Consider the following 25,799-nt stretch of genomic DNA (forward strand, 5'->3'; position numbering starts at 1 on the left):
CAGCGCGGCAACCTTGGCATTGATTCCCGCGGGAACCGAGGCGATGAGGGCGACGAAGCGCCCGTCTCGCTGACTCGGCGGGCCCGCGGTTGCTTCGCGCCAAAACCACTCGCCCCGGTGCCCCCAGCGCGCCGGGTTTGGCCTGGGTCCGCCGGCGCTGATTTCAGCCCAGGCCGGCGAAAATCGGGCTCCTGGGACGCGACTGGGCCGTTTTTTCGGCGCCGGCACGAAAAAAGCGCTTGGGGAGGCCGTTCTGGAGACGCGGCTGGAGATGCTCTTACATGCAGTGATTGAATACACCTTGAAATCTGAAAATCTGAATATATGATGGTAGTAGTAGAATTGAGACTTTGTGTTTGGTTGGTGTCACCAAGTAAAATGTAATGAGTCGGTTTCGTTCCCCGGGCTCATTCTATAAAACGGAAAAACAAACTTTTTAAGATGAGAGTGAGTACTATCTTGGTACCCCCTGTGCTTCTACTCTGCTTCTGGCCATGGCCGCCTCGCCGCCGCCCTCGCGATTTGGGCCCCCCTTGCTCCCCCTCCTCCTCCTCCTCGTCGTCGGTTACTTCACCGTCTCAGCATCAGCGGCGGGGGAGCTGAGCCAGGTGGTGGGGAGGGGGACGGAGTCGGATGGCCCCTACTTCGAGCCGTTCAACGTGAGCTACGACCATCGCGCAGTGCGCATCGGCGGGCAGCGGAGGATGCTCGTCTCAGCGGGAGTACACTACCCCCGCGCCACACCCGAGGTGAGGATCCCGTCCGCGGCTTGTGCAAGGGCAGCGTCTGGTGCCACCGGAAAAAAAATGCAGCGTCTGGTGGAGTTGTTGGCATCGGGCGGAACCCCCTGTAGTTTTCCCCCTCTTATCGGAGCGAGTTTATTCCATTACCTCAATGCCACAATATCGTAGGCCGCCCCGCCAAAGAGCTTACTCATGCCTGATCAGGCTCGAGTTGGGGCGGCGGAAATGTGGGATTTGTGTGGTTTGATCCGTGGTGGTCGGGGCTGCTGCAATTGAGCAGAGACGAACAGAATTGGTGTTTTTCCCATAATAAAAAGAAGTTAAACTAGGATAGACTGAAAACCTGAGTATTTTTTCTTCATAGCACCGTGGATAACCATGGATAGCTCCTCCATGAACTTCCTTCGAAGCTCGTTTGCGGTTAGTGTGTCGGATTTAATTGGAACTAACGGTGGTGTGCGTGAGGGTATCAGAGAGATTTTCACACTGGCTCTTCTTGGGGCGTCTGGTTGGTGTAACCGTGTTCATTATCACTTTTAGTATGGACATCAAACTTTGGTAGTTTTCTTGTGCTTCAAAAAGCTGGGTGCTGCATGAAATTAATTGCTGAGCGATTTTGATCACAGGAATCAGGATATTGCACCAGCATTGTTGTTTGTTTGCCCAGGAATACGGTGTTTTTGTTGCTTGTAGCTCTAACTAAACTCTTGCAAATTGTGCTAGATGTGGCCTAGTATAATTGCAAAGTGCAAGGAAGGTGGTGCAGATGTAATTGAGACATATGTCTTTTGGAATGGGCATGAACCAGCCAAAGGTCAGGTAATGTAGTTGCCCATTTATTCACTTCAGTCGTTCATATTTTGTCCTTGAATATGAACTTATGCATCTTCCATTTTTCCCAGTATTACTTCGAAGACAGATTTGATCTTGTGAGATTTGTGAAGCTGGTTGCTGCTGAAGGCCTATTTTTTTTCCTTCGTATCGGCCCATATGCTTGTGCTGAATGGAATTTCGGGTCTGTTTATATCTTAACAGTCGACTTTTGAAATATCTTGATCACATCCGTACTAATTACTAGAGTTTTCAATTGTGTTACAATTTTTTTTCTTGCTCTATTTTTAATAGTATTGGTATACATGCACATGTGTTTGTTGTGTTCATGCACATACACATACACATCATTTTACAACCAACACAATCTTTTCTAGCTTCTCTGTATAGGCTTAAGTCAGTCACTATGTTTGAGAACCTTTACCTTAGCTACCTAGTAAGTAACCATTGGATCTTAAATGGTCCAATACGCATGATTTCCTGACACTTCACATGTCCTACACTTTATGAGGATGACATATTTTGCCCTCCTTCATTAAAAAAGGGAAGCTAGTGAAGCTCTGGAAACGTAGAGGAACAGGTGTTTGTGAACAAAAATGTAGTTCTACAGTCGTAAGGGAACACTACAGTTGGTGTATGTCAAGAGTTAATCGAATCAAATAATTTGTTTCTACTAATATACAGTGGCTATGGAAAAGGCTAACTATCACCCACAAAAAAAGGAAAAAGGCTAATTATAGGAGGTGCTCTATAATTGGTATACCTTCTTATTTTTATCTCATAGCTGCCACTTATCAAAGCAATCACACTTCACAGTTGCACTCATAAATGCAGCTAATTGAAACACATTACGAGCTACACGTATGTACCTTAGAGGCCCCAGTTATTATATTTCAGAGTTACAAAATTTCTTCTTCCTCATGCAATTGAGCTTTTGATAGTAGATTATCGTTTGAGTTTTCTCTCCCTCTACATTAAGAATTAAGTCAGTAGTTTCTGTAATAATAAACATAACCTTACAGCTTTGCACAATTATTCCTGCGTGTTTGAGAAAAAAATATTTAGTATTATTTATGGTGTTTATTAATCTGTCCTTTTGTCATACATTTGTGCAGTGGTTTCCCAGTTTGGTTACGTGATATCCCTGGCATAGAATTTCGTACTGACAATGAGCCATACAAGGTAAAAAAATTACATTTCACTGTTTGATCCATGGCTTTCTTCAGATCATAGATTTTCCATCTTATAAGAGTTTCATGCTGTATGAAATCACATGATTCCTGCACTTATGTGTAGAAACGATGTACAGTTACAACACTGATTTAGTGGGAGGAGCATCCTCAAGTACTCTTTAACCACTAAGCCGTATAAATGTTTCAACAGGCTGAAATGGAGACTTTTGTGACAAAAATTGTAGACATGATGAAAGCCGAGAAGCTTTATTCTTGGCAAGGTGGTCCCATTATATTGCAGCAGGTATGAACCAATTCTTAAATTTCAGTTATTGGATATATTTTTTTGTTCGAGAGGGAGGGAGAGGGAGGGGAAGGGAGGGAGACAGAGTCAAACGCTGCTTTTCTTCTCCCATCTTTCCTCGGGAAAGCATTGCAAGGAAAAGAGGAATAGAGGAAGGTGGGCACAAGGGCAGCAACAAGGAACAGCTTGATGCCGGAGATGCACACATTCTTTTTGTCCTGCCTTTTGTACTTCCAGTACTAACTATACTCTGGCTCAGCAGCTGAGAAGCTTTATTCTCGGAAACGCTCACAAAGTGCTCACCCACTCAAGGAGTGTGGGGTCTATTTATAGCAAAAGCAGAAATCTAACCGTTGAACATAAAAGACAAACCACCCTGGAAGTACCACATGGTATTCTTGGTAGTAGCGGGCCCATTCAAATTTGAACTGTTAGGCAGGAAAACGAACATCCTAGATGTGCGTGGTGCTTGGAGGTCCCGGCTGCCTAGTAAGCCTCTTAGGCCATGTACAGTGCAATGTGCTTAGAGAAGTGTTCAAAAAAGAACTGTTTTTCCCAAGCATCCGTGCTTATTTGTAGAACATAGATGATTAATTTGGCACCCCTGCTACTGAAATAAGCAATGTTGCTTAAGAAAAAATAATCAGATTATTTTTCTAAGCACCTTGCATCCATGATCTTAGAAGTCTAAATACCTTGAGGTGCTGGAAACAAAAAGCTTGGAGGTACCAAACACAAAGAAGCTCATCTCAGCGTGAAGGAGAAACTTGCTCTGAAGTACTGGAGAAAAGGAGAAAAAGGGCAAGCCTTAGAATTAAATGGTGCAGAAACGACAATCTCTCAGCTCGGAGGTGCCGTATAAGATATGCTCGGGAGTATTAGACCTATACAAACCGAGAGGTGCTTGGAAGTGTCGGAAAAGGTTAGGCTCCGAGTTATCGGAACTAGGCATTCTCTTGGCAGGATCAAAGCTCGGTGGTACCAGAGAAAAATAGAGGTGGTTCCGACAAACATTTGTAGAACAGGGTTCACACGGCAGGATCACTCGATGCTCATAGGGTCAGTAGTGTTGAGAATAGCAACTTGTATTATTAGGAGGCCAATGCCAACATATATACACATGCATGAGGATGCCAAAAGGCTACAAGAGGATGCCAAGAGACTAGAATGCAAAAGGCCAAAAGACATCACTTAATATAACTCTAACACCCCCCTCAAACTCATGGTGGATCCACAACACTGAGTTTGGAGAGGTGAAATCCATGTTGCGCTCTAGTCTGAGCCTTCGTGAAGAAGTCCGCTAGCTGTAACTCAGAAGGCACATACTGAAGAGCAACAACATGATCCTGCACAGCAGCGCGCACATAAAAAGCGTCAACACCAATGTGTTTGGTAAGCTCATGCTTCACGGGGTCCCGCGCAATACTGATAGCACCTGTGCTGTCTGACAGGAGGGTGGTAGGTGTAGTAACAGAAACATTCTGTTTCTTCGTCTTCCAGGAAATGAGGGAACCACCAAGAAAGACACAGTAGGCAGAAAGTGAACGGCGATCCGTAGGATCACTAGCCCACGTAGCATCCGAATAGGCCTGGAGCTGTAACGAACTGGAACGGCGGAAAAAGAGACGATGAGAGATCGTGCCACGATGATATCGTAAAACGCGAAGAAGGTGACTATAGTGAACTGAAGTGGGAGCAGAAACAAACTGACTCAGAATATGGACAGGATAGGAGATATCCGGACGAGTGACAACAAGATACACAAGACTCCCAACAAGATGACGATAACGTGCCGGATCAGACAAGGGCTCACCATCAGAAGCACGAAGGTGAACATTGAGCTCCATAGGAGTCTCAGCAGTGCGCTCATCACTAAGAGCCGCACGAGTAAGAAGGCCCTGGATATACTTTTCTTGGGAAATAAAAAAGCCAGCAGAGGTGGAGGAAACCTCAATCCCAAGAAAGTAACGAAGAGGACCAAGATCAGACATAAGGAACTGCTCATTAAGACGGGCCTTGACAAAGGCAATGTACTCATAATCGTCGCCAGTGATGATCATGTCATCAACATATAGAAGAAGAAGAGTGCGACCACGAGTAGGAAGGTGGACAAACAACGCTGGATCATGATCACTGGGTTAAAAACCAGCAGCAGTGACCACAGAGGCAAAACGCTCAAACCAAGCGCGAGGGGCTTGCTTAAGGCCATAGAGAGAGCGACGAAGACGACAAACCATGCCATCGGGAACTGAATACCCGGGTGGTGGCTGCATATAAACCTCCTCATGCAACTCACCATTAAGAAAATCATTTTTAACATCAAGCTGTGACACGGACCAGTGGCGAACAGAGGCCACGGCGAGAAGTGTGCGGATAGTGGTCATATGGTCCACAGGAGCAAATGTCTCATCATAATCACGACCATGCTCTTGCTGAAAGCCGCGAGCCACAAGACGAGCTTTATAACGCTCAAGAGAACCATCAGAGCGAGTCTTAATCTTCTAGACCCACTTACAAGTGATGGGACGAACACGGGGTGGAAGAGAAACCAGATCCCATGTGCCGTTGCGCTCAAGTGCGGCAATCTCCTCTGCCATCGCAAACTGCCATTCAAGATGAACAACAACATCACGATAAGAGGTAGGCTCAAGTACAACCGAAAGGCCATATCGGCTAGGAGAATAGCGGTCAGGAGGAGGGCAAAGTCGAGCCCGAAGACCATAAGTTGGCTGGGACGAGGAAGACGGTGCACCAGAAGTAGATGGCACGTCAGTAGATTCATCCATAACACATCGGCGACGGGTATAATGAAAAGGAAAAGTGGGATGAGAAGGAACCATCAGAGGTGATGGAAATGGAGAAGACATCGGTGATGAAGGTGGAGTGTCATGTAATAAGGAAGGAGAAGAAACGACAGGAGAAGATGGTGTCGGATCTGCAATTGTGGGACGAGGAGGAGTAGGAATATGAGGCACAGAGGGAGGTGTATCAGGAAACGCGAGAAAAGATATCCTCTACTGAAAAGGTCGAAGATGATGGTCGTGGGTAGAATGGATGAGACTCATCAAAAGTCACATCCCTAGAAATACGCATCCGTCGACCGACAGGATCCCAACACCGATAACCCTTATGTTCATCACTGTAGCCCAGAAAAACACACTCGACAGACTGAGCGGTTAGTTTGGTGCGTTCTCGGGGGGCAAGGAGAACATAACAAACACAACCAAACAACCGAAGAGTAGAATAATCAGGAGAATGATCAGAAAGACGCTCTAGAGGAATACCTCCCTGTAGAGCAGATGAGGGTTGAATGTTTATGAGATATGTGGCAGTGGAGACAGCCTCAGCCCAGAAATGAGGTGGAAGAGAGGCGGAAATCATCATCGCACGAGCTATCTCAAGAAGGTGACGATGCTTGCGCTCAGCCACGCCATTCTGAGCGTGAGCACCAGGACAAGAGAACTGAGCAAGAGTACCCTGCTCAGCAAGAAAACCACGCAACATTTTGGAGATGTACTCGCCAGCAGAATCAACACGAAACACGCGAATAGGTGTAGAGAACTGAGTGTGGACCATGGCGGCAAACCGCTTATAAATAGAGAGAACCTCGCTACGAGAAGACATGAATTAAAGCCAAGTGTAGCGAGAGAAATCATCTATAAAAATAATATAGTAGCGATGACCCCCTTTAGGAGAGAAGGGAGCCGGACCCCACACATCTGAATGTACTAAATCAAAAGGGCGCCGAGACACTGACTCGCTAGTAGGATAAGGTAGCTGAACTTGTTTACCAAGCCTACAACCCTGACACTGTAAGGAGACATCTCCTGAGACAGGCCCCAGAAGACCACGACGAACTAAAGACGATAGTCGAGAACCATAAAGGTGACCAAGTCGATGATGCCACTGCTGGAAGGAGCTGGTAGCTGAAGCGACGAAGGCAGATGGACTGGCGAATGTGGTGGTAGCGGAAGGAACATTAAGCCAGTCCAACTCCCAAAGCCCCTGAGAATCATGGCAGCGCGGGCCAGCCCCAACCAGAGCCTTCGTGTGGCGATCCTGGATAGTGCAAGAATCAACGTCAAGAATGGCACGACAACCAGAATCAGTAAGCTGACCCGCCGAAAATAGGTTCATGGTAAGGCGAGGCACATGAGAAACATCTGGAACATAAAAGGAAGAAGTGGCAAGAGTGCCTCGACTCGCAACAGGAAGAGTACCATCAGCAGTAAGAACATTAATAGGAAAATCGAGAGATCTACGAGAGGATAAGATAGAAGAATCGGAGGACATATGAAATGAAGCTCCAGAATCCAGAACCCATGGGGACGTACCTGACTGTGTCACAGAGCCTGCAGTACCTGTCGAAGAACCTGAAGCAGCAAGTAGACGCTTGAGCTTCACAATATCTTGCTCAGTCAAGGAGACAGTAGACAGCGTCGAGGAAGAAGCACGAGTCCCAGAAGAAGAATTGCGCTCCCTATTACGCATATCATGCTTCTTCTTGAAGCAATCAGACTCGGGGTGACCATCCCTGTTGCAGTAGTCACAATGAGTACGAGGACGAGAGCGGCCTTCACGACCCGGAGGAGTGGGCAGTAGTGGCGGAGCACTCGAGCGAGAAGACACTGGTGGAGTAGCAGCTCGAGCAGCGAGCACAGAGGGAACCTGAAGCAAACCAACACCACGAAGGTGAGTCTCCTCAGCACGAAGCTCAGAAAGCACCTCAGAAATAGGAACACGGCCACGAGTAAACAACTGAGCACGTCGAGGCTCAAACTCCCCATGGAGCCGTGACAAGAACTCATAGACGCGCTGAAACTCCAAGTCTGACCTCACAGTCTGGCAACACGGGCAAGTGCCACAAACAGTAGTGCGAAGGGAGTCAAGCTAGCACCAGATAGCAGAACTCTTGAGTGTAGAACTCATCAATAGTGGAGTCTCCCTGCTGAAGAGCATGCTCCTGACGGATCATAGACAAGTAGAGAGCATCACCAGAGGGCTGATAGCGCTGACGAAGATGAGTCCACATCTCAAAGACAGTACCGAGGCCTATAAACTCAGAAGCAAACTGAGGCAAAACACTGGAAGTGAGAACAGTCGCAGCACGAGCATCATCATCACACCACTGAGTGTAAGCAGCCAGATCGTCACGATAAACAGAAAGAGCATTTGAATAATCCAAGACCTCCTGGTCATAAGCGGCAGCTGCATCATCATCAGCAACCGTGGCTGCAGCCCTATCAGCATCAGAAGCATCTGCGTCAAGAGCCGGTGGCGTCGGCGGTGGGGTAGGAGCCACAGGAGGCACTGTGCGCGGAGGACAGGGGACCTCACTGGAAAGAACACCCGACAGACGAATGCCACTCATGTGAATGCGCATAAAGGCAACGAACTCAGCATAGTTAGCCCCATCGAATATCACCGGGCAGCGCGGGATGGCAACATAGCCAGATGACGCCAAAGACATGGTGCTTCTTTTCTGTCACAAAGACTCAACTGGCCAAGGTGCGAGCGGCCAGAACCAACAGCAGATCAATCAGGCGAAAAGCCAGCCGAACGAGGACCAAATCGATTAGACAGAGTCACGATCTGGAGCAGTAGACACCCGGACAAGAAACGGCAGCAGCCACTCATGTAACCACGCAAGCGCCCCGCAGGCAGCCGCGGAAGACAGCAGCGTCGCAGAGGACGGGGCTGGCAGCCGGTAGCAGCGGCGCAGATGGTGCCGGCGACCGGTGGCGCCGCAGAAGGCAGCAGTGGCGCGGACGAGGCCAGCGGCGCAGACGGGGCCGGCAGCCGGCAGCCGGCAGCAGCGACGCAGACGGGGCCGGCGGCCGGTGGCGCCGCATAAGGCAGCAGCGGCGGCGCGGACGAGGCCCACGGCCGGCAGCGACCTTGGAGGAGGACGAGCGGCCAGCGGCTGGATCGATTGAGACCAAGTCCGATTGGATCCAATATTAGCCAGCGGATTCCATGCGAGGGCCAAATTGATTGGGACCAAATCGATTCACAGTGGATTCCACGGGAGAGCAACAACTAGCCAGCGGCTGGATCAACTAGCTAGCTTGGATGGGAAGTTCCTGTAGGAGATTGGATCGGGAGCAGCACGAGTTGCGCGTGCGGAAAAAGAACACCTAGAGCTCTAATACCATGTTGAGAATAGCAACTTGTATTATTAGGAGGCCAATGCCAACATATATACACATACATGAGGATGCCAAAAGGCTACAAGAGGATGCCAAGAGACTAGAATGCAAAAGGCCAAAAGACATCACTTAATATAACTCTAACAAGTAGTACCGAGTAGGAAATACTCATAAGTACCGGGTAAGTGGAGAACTTGAGGAATTGAGTGGAAGCAGTGCGAACTTGGGGATTTGGTTGTGGATCTTGAGATAGAGTGCATCCCTAGTTATTTTTCATGTGCCTTCTTGATAGTGCGGTTGTCCTTGAACTCAGTGTGGATCTTGGATCCACTAAAAGCCTATAAATTGCAAACTACGAGCTTGAAGAACCAACTACTTGATAGCACGAAAAGCAGGGGCCACCAATGATGTTTCCACTCATCAAAATGGAGGATACTTAGTCCATTCCTGAAATAGACTTGATAAACCTTTAGTGCTCTTAATTTCCTTGTCATTAATCACCAGAACCCAATTGGGGCCTAAGTTTCACTTTTAGAAGGCTAAGGACGAATTCATTGAGATTGGGAAGAGAAAAGAACTGGCAGCGGAGGATGCTAGCACGACACGGGGTGTGGCTCGGACTTCAGAGCACAAAGCCAAGACACTAGAGGTTCGACTTCACAAATCGGGGCCTTCGGCGTCTAAGGTCTGCTTGCTCTTGGACTCGATTATGGAGGCTTGGAGGTAAAAGGCCCATCCCAGTTTGTGTAAATGACCCTTGAGACCGTGCTATGTTTGTGGAAACGTTGTTGTACTGTGTTGTTGTACTCCTAATTGTCCGCCACATGGCGTCCAAATCAGCATGAAACCACGCTAGACAGGATCAAGGTTATAAATTAAATGGTTTCGATTGTTAAAGTTCTAAAGTAATGGTTTAGGAGTTGAAGATTCTAAGATGAACTTCCTTGAAAGTTCAAGGCTGAAAAGTGGACCTCTTTCTATCGAAAACCAACATATATGTGCAACAAACTTATATGAAGCTGACAAGGATGCTATATGTTACACCCTCCGTTCCTAAATACAAGTCTTTGTAGAGATTCCACTATGGACTACAAACGAAGCAGAATGAGTAAATCTACACTCTAAAGTGCATCTATATACATCCGTATGTGGTTCATAGTGGAATCTCTACAAAGACTTATATTTGGAACGGAGGGAGTAGTTGTGTTGCATGCGTTAGAAGCAAAAATGATTACATGACCTTTCTTCTTATTGGGTATCCTTTGGAGATTGTTATATAGATTGAAAATGAGTATGGGAATATTCAAAGCAAGTATGGTCAAGCAGGCAAGAGATATATGCAATGGGCAGCTCAGATGGCGCTTGGGCTTGATACTGGCATTCCTTGGGTGATGTGCCGGCAAACTGATGCTCCAGAACAAATTGTAGGTGATCTCACAACCTTGTGATAATTCCACTAGTTTTGTTTACTATCTGTAACAGAGTTCTGACTCTATACTTTTTTTGGTAGCTTGATACTTGCAATGCATTTTACTGCGATGGGTTTGAGCCAAATTCTTACAATAAGCCAAAGATATGGACTGAGGATTGGGATGGATGGTATGTAGTTTGTTCCTGGTTTCCTTCAGCCACTATTATGAAAATTTAATGGCATAATCAGGTGCTTTGCTGTGTGAAATATGATAGTTGGGAGTATGGACCCGTGTGTTTAATCTACCCAAGATGAACATGGCTTTAATACAATGGGGTTAGGCAGGTGGAGAATATCATATTCTCCTCCTTTAGACGTGGTGATTAGGCAGGTCTACTAGATCACATTCAGACATCAACATCATTGAGGGTATGTTTGGCTTTACCCCAACTTTGCCCTACAAATATTTGGCTAGGGTTTATCTTTTGCTCGCTCATGAGTTGGTTGGCTAGAAAAAGAAACTAGAGTGGGCAAAGAGGCATTGACATGATTTTTTTTTTTTTGGAAAACTATCCATACAATACATACAAAGACTAATTTTTTGGCCATAACCAAAAAATTGGTAGGGCCAATTATCCCCACCATCCAAACACACCACAAACCACATCGATGTTTCAAGTTTGAACTGCACCTTAGAAATTTGTTTCAGTCTGTCTGTGCCATGTGACCATGAGGTCAAGGGTCCAAGTCCTGGAAACAGCCTCTTGCAGAAATATAGGGAAAGGCTGTGTACACAAGACCCAAGTGGTCGGACCCTTCCCCGACCCTGCGCAAGCGGGAGCTACGTGCACCAGGCTGCCCTTATTTTATTATCAAGATGTCGCCAAATGTACAAGTCCAACTGCAAACTGAAAACCAAACTACACAAACAAATAAACAAAAGGCAAGAGAGATCTGTGGATCACTTTTTTAAGAACAAATATGGAACACGAAAGATAAATAAGCACAGCTGCAGGGCTAAACTGTACAGGTGTGCTGCTGTTCCAACATGCCTGGTTAGCCGGCCTGGTCTGTATTAGGGAAATAGCAACTTGTATTCCCAGGTGGCCATAGGCCAGTATATATACACGTACAGGTGGTACAATATGCAGAAAGTCCCTTATACAATGGGGAAGATACAAAGGCTACATGGCTATGTACATTTAGCTCTTGACAGTGTGCACACAAACTACCTATTAAAAAAGAAATAGTTGGCGAAACTTTGTGTTAACAAATCAAAATACGATTTACATTTTGGGACAGAGGGAGTATTTTTTTTTCCTGTATGCATGTCCATGATCGATCTTTCTTCCATGTATTTGTTTAGCTTTCAAGCCAAAAATTTAAAAAATCTGCTGAATTCTATGGTTTGCTGTAGTAGCAGACCTAATGTGTAACCATATGCACATGGATAAATAATGTCCCATGTTTGTCCAAATGAATGATGTACCTAAACCAAATATGACTACCCTTCTGTTATATTTCTTCAAGAATTACTAATTGAACTACCTTCTAGTTTCGATGTTCTATTTGAGGATATATTCTTGTTCTCTTGAAAATTGCAACCCGATGTATTGCGCAGGTATGCCGACTGGGGTGGACCATTGCCTCATAGGCCTGCCGAAGACAGTGCTTTTGCTGTTGCACGTTTCTACCAACGTGGCGGAAGTTTTCAGAATTATTATATGGTAAGATATTCCTCCATAAGAATAATAAGAAAGGGAGATTCTAAAAAAATCATTATCTCCAACAGCAAATTCAAACATCTATTTTATATGCACTTTGATCTGGCTGGGGAATCTGAATATGTTTGCGCCCAAGGCTCTTAATCATTATCTCAGAAGTTTCACTGGCATATGCATATTGTTGAATCGGGAGAGAGAGTACCTCCAGACAGCTCGAGCCCCCTCCTCTTGTTCTCCGCGTGAGTCTTTTGTGTGTGTGTGGCGGCTTGCACGGGGCAGAGGAGGAGGGGCACCTCTTCTAGGTCAGGTCCACTCATGGGCTTGGGCCCAAAAGACATATCAAGATGGGCTAGGGCCCATACTGGTTCAACCCCCCCCCCCCTCCTCAAGATGGGTGGTAGATATCTATCATCCCCATCTTGTCACAGGCCAAGTTACAGTCCTTTGTTCCCAGTCCCTTTGTCAGGCAGTCTGCAAATTGCTTCCCAGAGCTGACATGTGTAAGGCTGATGATCCCAGCATCAAGTTTCTCTTTAATGAAGAAGCGGTCAATTTCCACATGCTTCGTCCTATCATGTTGAACTGGGTTATTAGCAATGGCTATAGCTGACTGATTGTCACACCACACCCTCAAGGGTCCCTTCCTCAGAAGTTTCAACTCGCACAGTAGGTGCTTCACCCAGAGCATACCACACAACCCTTGAGATGATGCTCTATACTCAGCTTCTGCTGTTGATCTAGACACAACAGTCTGTTTCTTGCTTCTCCATGACACCAAATTTCCTCCCACAAACACACAGTAGCCTGAAGTTGATCTTCTATCATCTTGACAGCTAGCCCAATCAGAGTCACTATAGCCATTCACTGTCCACTCTTCGCAAACCACAACCCTTTACCCGGAGTCCCCCTCAAGTATCTCAGAATTCTGTGAACAATATCAAGATGTCCACTTCTTGGTTCATGCATGTATCTGCTCACCACCCCCACGGCGTACGTAATGTCAGGCCTTGTATGACACAAGTACAATAACCTTCCAACCAGCTTCTGATAATCTTCCTTATTCACTAGCTCACCTGATTGTGCTGTCACTTGATGATTTTGTTCAATCGTAGTAGGGGCTGCACGACATCCCATCATGCCCATGTCACTTGAGAGATCCAAGGCGTATTTTCGTTGGCACAAAGATATTCCCTTCTCTGGCCGAGCCACTTCTATGCCAAGGAAGTACTTTAGATTGCCCAAGTCTTTTACCTCAAACTCCTTCCTCAGACACCCCTTCACTCTCTTTATTTCCTCCTCATCATCTCCAGTGATGATATCATCAATATACACTGCAAGAATGGTGATCTTCTTATCAGTGTGTCTATAGAACACAGTGTGATCACCATTACATTGGCCATACCCCATATTCCAAACAGCTTGTCTGAACCTATCAAACCATGCCCTCGGCGATTGCTTCAGACCATACACGGATTTCTTCAGCCTGCATACCTTTCCCGTAGTCTGTTTTATGCCAAAACCTGGTGGTATTTCCATGTATACCTCTTCTTTCAAGTGACCATGTAAGAGGGCATTCTTGACATGTAACTGGTGCAATTTCCACCCAAAGTTTGCAGCACACGAGACCAATACCCTTACTGTGTTCATCTTTGCAACTGGAGCAAATGTCTCATCATAGTCAATTCCATAAGTTTGACTTTATCCTCTGGCGACCAATCTAGCCTTATATTGTTCCACCTTGCCCTCAGGATTCTGCTTCACGGTAAAATTCCACTTACAACTCACTGCTTTCTTTTCTGTTGGCAATGTGGTTAGCACCCATGTCTTGTTTTTTTTTCAGTGCTTCATCGATTCACGCCACTTCGGATCTTGCTTTGTAGCCTTCCAATCCTTAGGGATAGACACAGTTTGCAGAGGCAACAAACGCCTTATATGAAGGTGACAAGGCCTTGTAAGACACAAAATTGCCAATATCAAGGTCATCACAAGCATCATCCTTTGGCAGAGCCTTCCTTGCTACCTCACCCTTCCTTGCCGCTTCACGTGTAGGCTTTCGCAACGCAATGGGCAGCTCCACTGTGTCAGATGAGCTTGCCTCACTGCCTTGCTGCTCCCCCTGCACTCTTGCCTCACTGCCTTGCTGCTCCCCCTGCACTCTTGCCTCACTGCCTTGCTGCTCCCCTGCACTCTTGCCTCACTGCCTTGCTGCTCCCCCTGCACTTGTGATTGCCGTCGAGAGTACACCAGGGTATTCGTCTGCCATTGATCTCGAACAGGAACCTGGAGAGCACCAATCTTAAGTGTATCAACAGTTGGCTCGACATGAGCCTGCATATAATCATCAATGAGGGTACTAACCGGAATTGTACCCACTATTGCTTGAACTTGAGCCTGCACATCATTATCAGTGTTAATGCCCACAGAATCATCGTGAGTATGAGACACATCCTTCTCCCCCTCTTGACCAACATGCACAGGGTGTAGGTGGTCAAGCTCTGCAAACAGCAGACAGAGATCAGTCGGCTGACCATAGAATGGCTCAGACTCCCTAAAGGTAACATCCATACTTACAAACCTGCGTTTTTCAGAGGGACACCAACATTTATACCCCTGCTGACTAGACGAGTATCCCAGAAAGACACACTTCACTGCCCGAGGATCAAGCTTTCCAACAGATGGTCGGTGATCATGAACAAAGCAGGTACTGCCAAACAACTTTGGGGGAACAACAAACTTATTATCTCCCAACAAGCAACTCAGACGGAGATTTCATGCCTAGTATCCTGGAAGGTGTCCGGTTGATCAGGTATGGCTGTCATAACTGCGTCATCCCACAAGAACTTAGGCACATTCATGGTAAACATCAATGACCGAGCAACCTCAAGAATATGACGATTCTTCCTTTCGGCCACTCCATTCTGAGGGGGGGTGTCTGCCTGTCTGGACATGAAGTTTGATGAAGAATCCCTTGGTCAGCCATGAAAGCCCCAAAACTGTTGTTCACATACTCTGTGCCATTGTCAGTCCTGAGCACCTCGACCTGCACCTGAAACTGGTTCTTTACAAGAGCATGGAAGTTCTGAAAACAGCTAAATACCTCATCCTTGTGACGCATCAGGTAAATCCAAGTCATACGAGAATAGCAGTCAATAAAGGTAGCAAAATACTTCTTCCCATCCATTGGCACCACGGGGCTAGTCCATACATCCGAATGAATAGGCATAAAAGGAGATATGCTCCTGAGCCCCTTACTCACATATGAGGCTCGTGTGTGTTTTGCATATTCGCAAGCATCACATGTCAGCTTGCCCTTGCCTATTCTACACATAACATCCGGAAATATTCTACTCATCTTATCAAAAGATACATGCCCCATCCTACAATGATGGATCATCGCCTGCTTCTCCTTGCCCTCCATGGTCGTAGCACACACCAAGTTCGGCTGCACCTCCTGGTCCATGTACCACAACCCTCTACACCTGGTGCCAGTCCCAACCGTCTGGCTCGTCTGTCGCACCTGAATCAAGCAACCGAACTTGTCAAGGATCACACGACAGTCTATTTGATCAATGAGTGCACTGAAAGAGACCAAACTGACAGGGAAGGCTGGCACATGTAAAATTGGCGATAGGGAAATGGTCGGAGTACACTTTACTGTACCAACCCCTATGACTGGCTGTTTTGTGCCATCAGCTGTTTGTATAGTGCTCGTGTGAGAGGGAGGATGCTTATTGTAAGACTCGAGCACGCAGGAGTTACTAGCAACACGCCTAGATGCTCTAGAGTCAAGAACCCACTCTGGAGCACTCTCATTAGTAGCAAGAGATGCTCTTTCCGGATTACCTTCATCAGTGGATGCCCAGTGAGCAAAGTCTCCATAGACAGCATCATCTACATCTTTGCCTTTGGACGTCCCAGTGTCTCCTGCAACGGCCATGTGAGCCCTTTGACCCCCTGAGTGTCCTGAGTAGCCACCTCTGCCCCTAGAAGCCTGACCCCATGAGGTCTCTGAGTATCCACCTCTGTCTCTTCTGCCTCTGCCTTTTCCCCCTCTGTTATATCCCCTGCCTCTGCCACGAGTTGGACATTCTCTCTTCCAGTGACCTACCTCCCCACAGACATGACATTTGGTGGGATCTCCCCACTCCATGCACCCGGTGATTGCAAATGTCGAAGCCGGCACAACCTTCATGTCTGCATGCTCAAGAGATAGGCGCACCTCCTCTTGAGTCATCGCTGCAATAGCCTCAGCAATGGTAGGCGGACTAGGTTGGTGCAGCAGGGAAGTCTTCCTACCATCATAGCAACCTTTGAGGCCAGCCAAAAGTTTCAGCACACGCCTGCGTGCCATCCACTTGTGCCCTGACTCGATTGAAGCTGCATCATAGAGTTCCAGAGGATCACAGTTATCCTGGTCTGCCCACAGAGCCTGCAGTTCTGCCACGTATGCCATCATTGACATGCCATCCTCTTGGCGCAACAACCTAATTTTGTCCTCGGTTTTAGTTTGAGCAATGAGCATGACATTGCCCTTGCCAGAGTACCGGATGGATAGAATCTTCCGTATCTCAGTAGGTGTGGATAGCCCTTCCACAGAGCGTCCAATGGAGTGCACGACAGAGTTCAACAACCACACCATAAGTACAGAGTTGATAGCCTTCCACCTTTTTCCCTCTGCACTACTCTTGTCTCTTGGTTCTGCAATGGTGCCCAACAAATATTCATCAAGCTCCTTATGCTCAACAGCCCACAAAGCCCTCCTGGACCAGCTCAAATAATTTGTGGCCCCCTCTAGCTTCATGTCCAGGGGTGACATTTCGAGCTTCTGAGCCACTTCCTGTCGAGGAACGATGGCCCCAGAGTTGGAGTTGGACTCTACGAGGATCTTAGCGAGCTTCTCGAAAGCCTCAGCAAGTGCATTTGGTTCAGCCATCTTTGGTCGGGAGTAGCAGCCGCAACTCCTAGTAGCAGCAGCAGAAACTCCTCAAACAGCAGTCACAAGCAAGCACCAGAGCAAACGCAACAGAACAACACCACAACTCGTATCTCCCCTGACAAGCAGCTGCACGACACCAGCATTTCCTACTTTCTCCCCCTCAGCTCACAGACCAACAAGCACTAGCAGCAGCAGCCGTTCAGCCCAGACCAACAGCAAACAGCAGCTGCAGTAGTAAACCCTAGCAAATTTAGCAGCAGCAGCACGCCCAGCAGCCGGCCCTCCGCCGTCAGCAGCAGCCCGGCCGTGCCTTGCGTCGCGCGCGCCCGTAGCACGCACACATCCACTTCTCCTCGAGAGAGAGCAGCGCCGCCGGCAGCAGCCCACGCGCTCCTCACAGGCAGCCTCCGCCTGCAGCCCCGCCGGTCCTCTCCAGCACGCTGGACGTCGCCCAGATCCACCGCCACCTCGCCGGACGTCGCCGCCGTCTCCTCAGGCCCCGCCGTCGCTGGCTCTGATACCATGTTGAATCGGGAGAGAGAGTACCTCCAGACAGCTCGAGCCCCCTCTTCTTGTTCTCCGCGTGAGTCTTTTGTGTGTGTGGCGATGGGACAGAGGAGGAGGGGCACCTCTTCTAGGTCAGATCCACTCATGGGCTTGGGCCCAAAAGACATATCAAGATGGGCTAGGGCCCATACTGGTTCAACACATATTATTCCAAGATTCGTTTGAATGGAGCCCTAGCTTCAGTCCTTCGAGCTGTCACATGTTGATGTATATATTAGTGGTGTGTATATACCCCACTGTATAAGGGGTATCTTGCTTATTTCCGTACTTCTATCTCTATATACAATGTCCTTGGCCTTGGAGGAATACAAGTTGTTATTTCCTAACATGGCATCAAAGCCCTTGGTTTAGGGTTTCTCTCTCTCGACCGCACGTGCAACTCATAGTGTCACCACACACAGATCGTTTTTCTCTTATCTTGGTATCATCTCTACTTTGATTTTCTATCGATTTCCTGATCGTGTTTGTGCCCTAGTTCCCCTGTCGCCCATCCCGATCCCAATTTTATCATCAATTCCATCTGCACTTGGTCGATTCCCATCACCCATCGCAACATATTCAATGGTGTCCACCGTGGCATGCCATCTTACCCCCGCAGGCCACCCCCATTAAACTCAACGCCGCAAGTGGTCCCTTCTCGTCGTCCTAGTTCTTCTCGAGCCATGCTGTGTTCATCCGGAATGACAACATGCGATGGCAGAGGAGCTTGTTGCTCTTGAGCGCACTGGCGTGGGATCTTGCTTCCCTTCCTCCATATGTTCGTCCCATCATTTGTAAGTTGGTCTACATGGTTAAGACATCCTCTGGTGATTCTCTTGAGAGCTACAAGGATTGTCTTGTGATGCGTGGCCAAGAAAACTCGGCTTCGAGAGTTTGGGGCGGGAAAACACGATTTCCATCTCAAAACATGATGAGTAAGAAGAAAAATTGTGTCAAATGTATGGAAAAGAAGGTAGATCAACCAGTATAGCAATAGATCTTGGATCAAAACCAACCAAGCGCACTCAAACTTCCAGATCGAACCGAAATCAAGGTAGGACTATTCTTGGTGGGATCTTTGAATTAGGCAAGAAAAATCAAAATTACAGCTCATTCATTTTGCAATTCAGTATAGCTGACCCAAAGGCCCCCTAAAGAAAACAAAATTATGACCCAGCCCAAGAGTTTAGCAGAAAATACCCTGGATGCAAGCTGTAGTGTGCAATCTGGTCCATCTTATTCGAGACTTCAATGTCGAACCGAAATCTCCATCATCAGGATGCTACCACTAGGGATGAAGACCTTGCTGTCGCTCCGCCGCTAGTGCTTGCCAGAGAAAAGAGAACCGGGCGGGGACTCGTTGTCGAATTGTCTCTCCCCTTTTGCATCTTGGCCGGTTGGAATAACAGAGGCCAGAGGGCCGCCTTTCGACCAGAACAGTCGACAACGGAGCAGCCAACGAGGCTGGCTGAACCAAAGGGTGTCGTAGCTTCACAGGGTATTTAGTTCCTGGGCGCATGTTTTACAATGTCGAGAATGTTTTTCTTAATGGCTAGTCCCGTGAGGAGGTCTACATGCAGCCACCACCTGGGTATTCAGTTCCTGGGCGCATGGTATGCCATTTTTGTGGCCTTCTACACTTCCTTGAGCAAGCCACCCGTGTCTGGTTTGAGTGCTTAACCTTAGTAGCCACTCGTGCCCAGTTTGAGTGCCTCACCTCAGTGAGCAGTTTCTTTGGTCTAATCTTGGCCCTCTTGGCTACTTTCTTGGGATTGAGGTTTCTTCTACCCAACAACAACAACAACAACAAATCCTTTAGTCCCAAACAAGTTGGGGTAGGCTAGAGGTGAAACCCATAAGATCTCGCGACCAACTGATGGCTCTGGCACATGGATAGCAAGCTTCCACGCACCCGTCCATAGCTAGTTCTTTGGTGAGGTTTCTTCTACCCAGATGGCTTTTTTATACTCCAAGAAGTAGATTTAGGATCTTCTTGCTCGTGCTGCTCTTAGCAATGAGCGTACTATTGAGACTTGGGTGGACCGTGTCCACCTTCGAGCTTTTGATGGTGATCCTCTTTCTAATCGGACACCCAATCACCATCTTGTTGTGAGTCTTGTCAATCTAGCTTTCACTCGTCCGGATATCTCCTATCGATTTCATGTTCATAGTCAGTTTGCCTCTGCTCCCTCTTAGGTTTGTTGGAATTACCTCCTTGGGGTTCTGCGATATCTTCATGGAACTATTTCTCACCGTCTTTCTTTCCATGCTCCAGTTCCCTACAGCTTCAGGCGTATTCCACGCTACTTGGGCTAGTGATCCTTTAGATTGCCCGTCGATTTCTGCTTATTGTGGCTTTCTTGGTGGTTCTCTCATTGCCTAGAAGATGAAGAAATAGACTGCAGTTTCTCTCGTTTGAGTGCAGAGGCTAAGTTGTGAGCTACAACTTCTTTGATACAAGAGGTGACTTGTTTCGGTGGTTATTGAAGATTTCGGTGTTTCTGTCACTACATGACTACTCTTTTGCCTGACAGTACATTTGCTATCGGCATTACTCGAGATCAGGTGAAGCATGCGCTCACCAAACATATTAGTCTGGATGCTTTTTATACGAGGTTGCAGGTAAATGATCAGATCTTTTTTTCGAAACGGAGGCAAAAGATTTGCCTCATCGATTAATTAAGAAGAGAATTGCCCAGTTAATTAACGGAAAACCGGACGAAAAATGATACAAGTAGACCACATGCGGACTACTCGCTAAGAAAGAAACTCCATGACCCCACGGTCAACCTGACAACCACACATAACGCGCAACAACCCCGATCCCTCGCACTTCTACGTAGCAACGAAACCCCTAGCGAAACCAAGGTTAAAGACAACGGACACAGCCAAATACACGAAGACGAGCCAATCGGAGATGGTGGTCGAAGAGAGTATCATCCACAGCCGCGGACGCCTTACCAATGGCGGAACTCTTCTTGCCTATGCTCCTGAGAGTCTTCTTCACCTTCTTGATTTTGCCCGTAGAAGCCTCCTCCGCTAGGAGGCAAGCAATCTCCGTGCCAGACCCAAGGCTAGCTGCCTCCAAGCTGGCGAGCAAGCCGCAAAGCTTTTTCGCGAAGACCGCCTCGTCAATGCGTGCCAACATACCTTCACGGTCAAAGACGGGCGATCGGATGGACTTCGGCGCCTCAGAATTAGGTGCCAAAGCGCCTACCTCATCAACCTTGGCACCCACAGACGCCACCTGGCCAACAACCATAGGAGAGAGAGCAATAGCAGTATCCAAACCTCCACGGTCCACAGGCGAGCGGCTGGCTGGTCTTCAACGATGGCGGTGAGGTCGTAGCTGGCATCTCCAAGCGACCCCATCTCCTTAGGAAGCAGCATCGAAAACATGTGAAATGGGCTCCCTACATAGCTCCTTCAACTCAGACATAATTTGCAGCACTGGAGCCACCACCTCAGTGATGACTTCACTCCCAGAGACAGACGACACCACAGTCGACGGCAACGGGCAGGGTCGAGCACGAGGTGAGAAACCTGCATAATGGTCGGCATCCTCGCCAACATCAAAATCAACCTGGAGCTCAGGCAACAGAGACTCTGCAGGCACAACTTGGAGTTTGCCGAGAGCGGCCTCCGCTCTCGCCAAAACGCACGAAACACGTGCAAGGCAGTCGCGAAGCTCAACGCGAAGTAGCTTAGTCTGCTCTGGAAGGTCAGGCTGCAAAGGCACGTGAGCGTCGACCAATGCAAGTGATGGAGAAGAAGGTGATGGAGCAGCACGTCGTAACGGCGCAGTCTCATCCATGGGTTGCTCTGCACGGCAGAAACGAGCGGTGTGGCCAAAATGGAGGCAGTTCCTGCAGCGGATAGGATCCCTACAAGAGAATGCCTGAAATGGAGGCAGTTCCTGCAGCGGATAGGATCCCTACAAGAGAATGCTCGATGACCTCGACACAAGCACCGAAAGCATCTGCCTCTAAGCCATGCTGGGTTAGCCGTCTAGCACGCAGGGGCGCGACGCATGAGCAGCGGGAGCTGCTTCCAGGCTGGACATCTCCAGAGGAGAGTGGCTGCAGGGGCGCCTAGGTGACGCCGGCGGTAGGGAACCCAACGGCCGAACCAGCGAGGGCAGGGTAGGAACAGCTAGAGCTGCGTCGGGGGTTGACGTCACTGGGCTGGGGTTGACGCCGACAGCCTTGTGGTGCGGTGGGCGTCGTAGCAGGAGAAACCACCTTCGCCGGCTTCGAGGGGCGCGCAGATGAAGACATCACGCCTTAATTCTCCCTCCTGAACCTCCAGGCAGGAGGACGCCGGAGCTCTGCTGAGTGGGATGGTGCAGAGTCGGTGCTCGGCACGGATGGAGGGACAGCTGCCGTGGCTGCCATCGACGCGGACGCGAGCCTAGAGCGACCAGCCATGGCCCTGAGCAGAGCTTCACAGGGAGAAGATGGAGCGCGCTGAGAGGATTCCGGATCTAGTCTCGGTCGTTGCAGGGATGGCCGGCGGGAGGAGATCGGAGAGCCGCCGCCGGCAGCGCTCACCTGACGGGGGCATGGTCGCGACAGCCCATGGTTGTTCTCTTTCTCCAACAGCTTCTAAATGATCAGATTGTTGCACTTAAGTATGTGCCTTTGGGGCTTCAGTTGGCCGACTTAAGGCGTCGACTCTTGTTCAGCACAATCGTTATATCTCCAAACTCATTAACGTTGATCCATCATGAGCTCATGGAGGTAGGGGGTCAGATGTATATATATTAGAGCTGCTTATATACCCCATTGTATAAGGTGTTCTTGCGTATTTCCCTACCCAAGTAATACAAGTTGCATTCTCATAACAACATCATTAAATGTTCCCAAGCATGATTAAACCGCATCAACATGCAGCAGCAATGAATAGTGATAATAAGACAAAAAGGGAAACTTCTCCTAATGGCAGTATGGTATCGTTCCTATTGGTTAAGGGGTTTGGGTGTAGTCTCTTGTAGATTGTCTTGTAATCCAAGTCTGTAGCCCTTCCTTTGTAAAAAGTTATTGTAAACTTCTACAATTCATGTTCTTTGACTACCTTTTGAATTGTACACTTGTGCAGTACAACGAGCTCTGTTCATTACAACTTACAGGTCTCATTTTGCTCAAGTTTTATAAGGCGAATCAAGTTGTGAGCATATTTCAAGTTACAAAACAGATATTTCAAGCAATGTAGTGATCCTTGGTTCACATTCCCTTAGATGTTTGACAAATATTTATTCCAGCTTGTAATCATAAGTTACATTGCATAGCATTTTATTGGTTGACTTAATTCTGGTACTTCTAGTAAAATGTCAGCCAATTGTTCATTTGTAACGTGAAAATGTTTTACCGTGAGTATGATGGTTCTAAATATTTTGTTTGCAGTATTTTGGTGGAACAAATTTTGCCCGAACAGCTGGTGGTCCGCTTCAGATAACAAGTTATGATTATGATGCTCCAGTTAACGAGTATGGTATGTGAATTTCTTTGTAAGTGCAAGACTTCAGAACTATAAAGATTTAATATATTTTTTGTTTTAACATATAAGAGGTCTAGGACTGATGACTTTGGCACGTAACGCGTCTTGCTCATTTTGTCCTTGAAATAGTACTCCCTCCGTACCACGACAATAATTTTGGAAAGGGGAGAGTAACATGTAACGATCACTTTGTTAAAAGTACGATTTGTGCTAGTGACTGATACCCTGAGCCGGCTCTTTGCGTCTTAGGCTGCATGACCCGTCGGCCAGTGTTTTGCTGTATGCGGACAACTTCGTCATCTTTTGCCACCCGAATAGGACGGAGTTACTTATTGCTTGCAACTTGCTCGTGTGATTCTAGCACACATTAGGGTTGTATACCAACTTCATGAAGTGCTTGGTGTTACCTATCACTGTTTCGGGGGGGGGGGGGGGGGGGGGGGGCTTGAGGCAGCTGTTGGCATACGCGGCAGGCTACACTAACACAAAATAAAGAAATCTACCGCGAACACCCAAGAACATGCTGCTGTTAGAGACCATGGGTTTACCACTAGACATGCAGTCCTGTTTGCGAAAGTAGAGTCGGTGTAACATGTCGATGTAGAGTAGTTGTATTACCGTCTCCGGATCCCTCCAACGATTCGTCTAAGTGTTGTAGCTGCAACGCTTACAAGATATGAACACGTGTGGGATCAGCAATTGGCTGGTGCTTGGGTGGAGATGTGCTAGCAACGCGGAACAACGGTCAAGGAGGGGGGTCCGCCATAGGGTTTCTGAAACCCTTGGGCAAGAGTGGAGGAGGTGGGTGACGTGGCAGCTGTCAGGGATGTGCAGGCCTCCCCATGCCCTCCTTTTATAAGGGGTGACCTCCTCTAGGGTTTGGGGCACCCTCCCTAATGGTCCAGATCCAATCAACTAACTCTTCTTTACATCCTTCGGGTCAAATCTGTTTTCAACTTCGGACCTTTAATTGTGTGACCCTTTAGGTTCATGCACGATTGGTCTGAACAGGACACGAGTACCGCTACTCGGTCACTAGTTGGTAGTGGCCCCTAGCAGGACATGCGAACTCCTAAACACACATAAAGATCGTATCGGATCATATGTTAAGCTTCAAGCACTAGCCAACGCAACCAAAAGTCCGAACTGATGGAAAGAGCTAGACAATCCACATATACACTTCAACACCCCCTCTCACGTGTGACGCGGGAAGTCAACACGTGATAGACTCAAAGGTATGGCTCAAGAGGCCTATACGTGGACACAATCACACAGAGGGGGCAACAGCAATTCTTATAAATCGTGAAAGCCAGGATTTGAACTTAAGACCTTAGGCTTTGATACCACGTTAAGCTTCATGCACTAGCCAACGCAACCAAAAGTCCAAACTGATGGAAAAGGCTAGGCAATCCACATATACACTTCAACACCCCCTCTCATGTGTGATGCGGGATGTCAACACGTGATAGACTCAGAGATATGACTCAAGAGGCCTATACGTGGACAAGGGGGGCAACAACAATTTTTGGATAAACCGCGAAAGCCATGACTTGAACTCAAAACCTTAGGCTCTGATACCATATTAAGCTTCATGCACTAGCCAAAGCAACCAAAAGTCCGAACTGATGGAAAGGGCTAGGCAATCCACATCTACACTTCAACACAAATAACCCCTTATAACAGCAAGGAATAGCACCACCTGTACACGAAACTAGAATATATCTCTAGCACAGCTCTCTGCCTCTCCGAATACCATTTCGTGGCGGTGAATGATGGATGAGCAGTAAAGTTTCTGGTCTTGTACTCTTGTTATAACACTCTTCCATGGGTGATTGTTTCTGAGTTCTTGGAGGCTAAACTAGAAAATGTGGGCCCATCCACACTGAAGTTATTCATTTTGATTGCCTGCTAGTATCGGTCCTACACCGCTGAGACTTGCATGACGTGGATTCAGCATGCTCTAAGATGTGTGCTTTGCGACCAATCAGTGGAGACCATGGGCCACCTCACTGGCTGCTCCTTCTTGTGCACTCTGTGGCACGATACTTTTATGGATTTTTTTTACCGTCCAGCCCCGCTGCCTGGTTTAGCCTCATCGATTTGTGGTAGTAGGTTGTCCAATCCGCCCCCAATACTGCGACGATGGGAACCTCTTCAGTGATCATGCTCGCGGTTTGGTGGATTTGGAAGTAGCGCAACGCGGTCTTCTCCACAGTAAAGGTCGAGGCCCAGCTGTGGGCACGAAAGTAGAGGTGGTGGGTCTTGAGGTGCTTGATCCAATGGTGCCTACTTAGGAATGTGTTGTTGTATATTTGGTTGTGGCCCTTCTTTGGGCTTGCATGTAACTATCTTTTTCTATCAATGCATTGAGAGTTTGAGACACAAAACCTTTTGCGTTTTCTTGAAAAGAAGCATGATTATGGTGAACTTTTACAATTTTAGTATTTCTTCATTCAAATTGTGTCATATGGTAGCATGTAGGTCGAA

The 25,799-nt window shown here is 47.7% G+C and overlaps 1 protein-coding gene across 2 annotated transcripts in view; it reads left to right on the top strand.

Annotated features, from left to right (window-relative positions):
- The first annotated feature begins 441 nt into the window (after positions 1-441).
- LOC123120406 (beta-galactosidase 15) overlaps positions 442-25,799 on the top strand; it is a 34,610-nt gene continuing 9,252 nt past the window's right edge. The window contains exons 1-9 of one of the 2 annotated variants that reach the window (XM_044540385.1): positions 442-749; positions 1,467-1,562; positions 1,646-1,758; positions 2,690-2,756; positions 2,958-3,050; positions 10,480-10,623; positions 10,710-10,798; positions 12,232-12,337; positions 23,219-23,306. In XM_044540385.1, the coding sequence (XP_044396320.1) occupies positions 495-749; positions 1,467-1,562; positions 1,646-1,758; positions 2,690-2,756; positions 2,958-3,050; positions 10,480-10,623; positions 10,710-10,798; positions 12,232-12,337; positions 23,219-23,306 (1,051 nt within the window). In that variant the 5' untranslated portion in view covers positions 442-494. The remainder of the gene's footprint in view (positions 750-1,466; positions 1,563-1,645; positions 1,759-2,689; positions 2,757-2,957; positions 3,051-10,479; positions 10,624-10,709; positions 10,799-12,231; positions 12,338-23,218; positions 23,307-25,799) is intronic. The other variant, XM_044540384.1, reaches the window with a different exon arrangement.

This window comes from Triticum aestivum, chromosome 5D (assembly GCF_018294505.1).
Source record: "Triticum aestivum cultivar Chinese Spring chromosome 5D, IWGSC CS RefSeq v2.1, whole genome shotgun sequence".
Lineage (NCBI taxonomy): Eukaryota > Viridiplantae > Streptophyta > Magnoliopsida > Poales > Poaceae > Triticum > Triticum aestivum.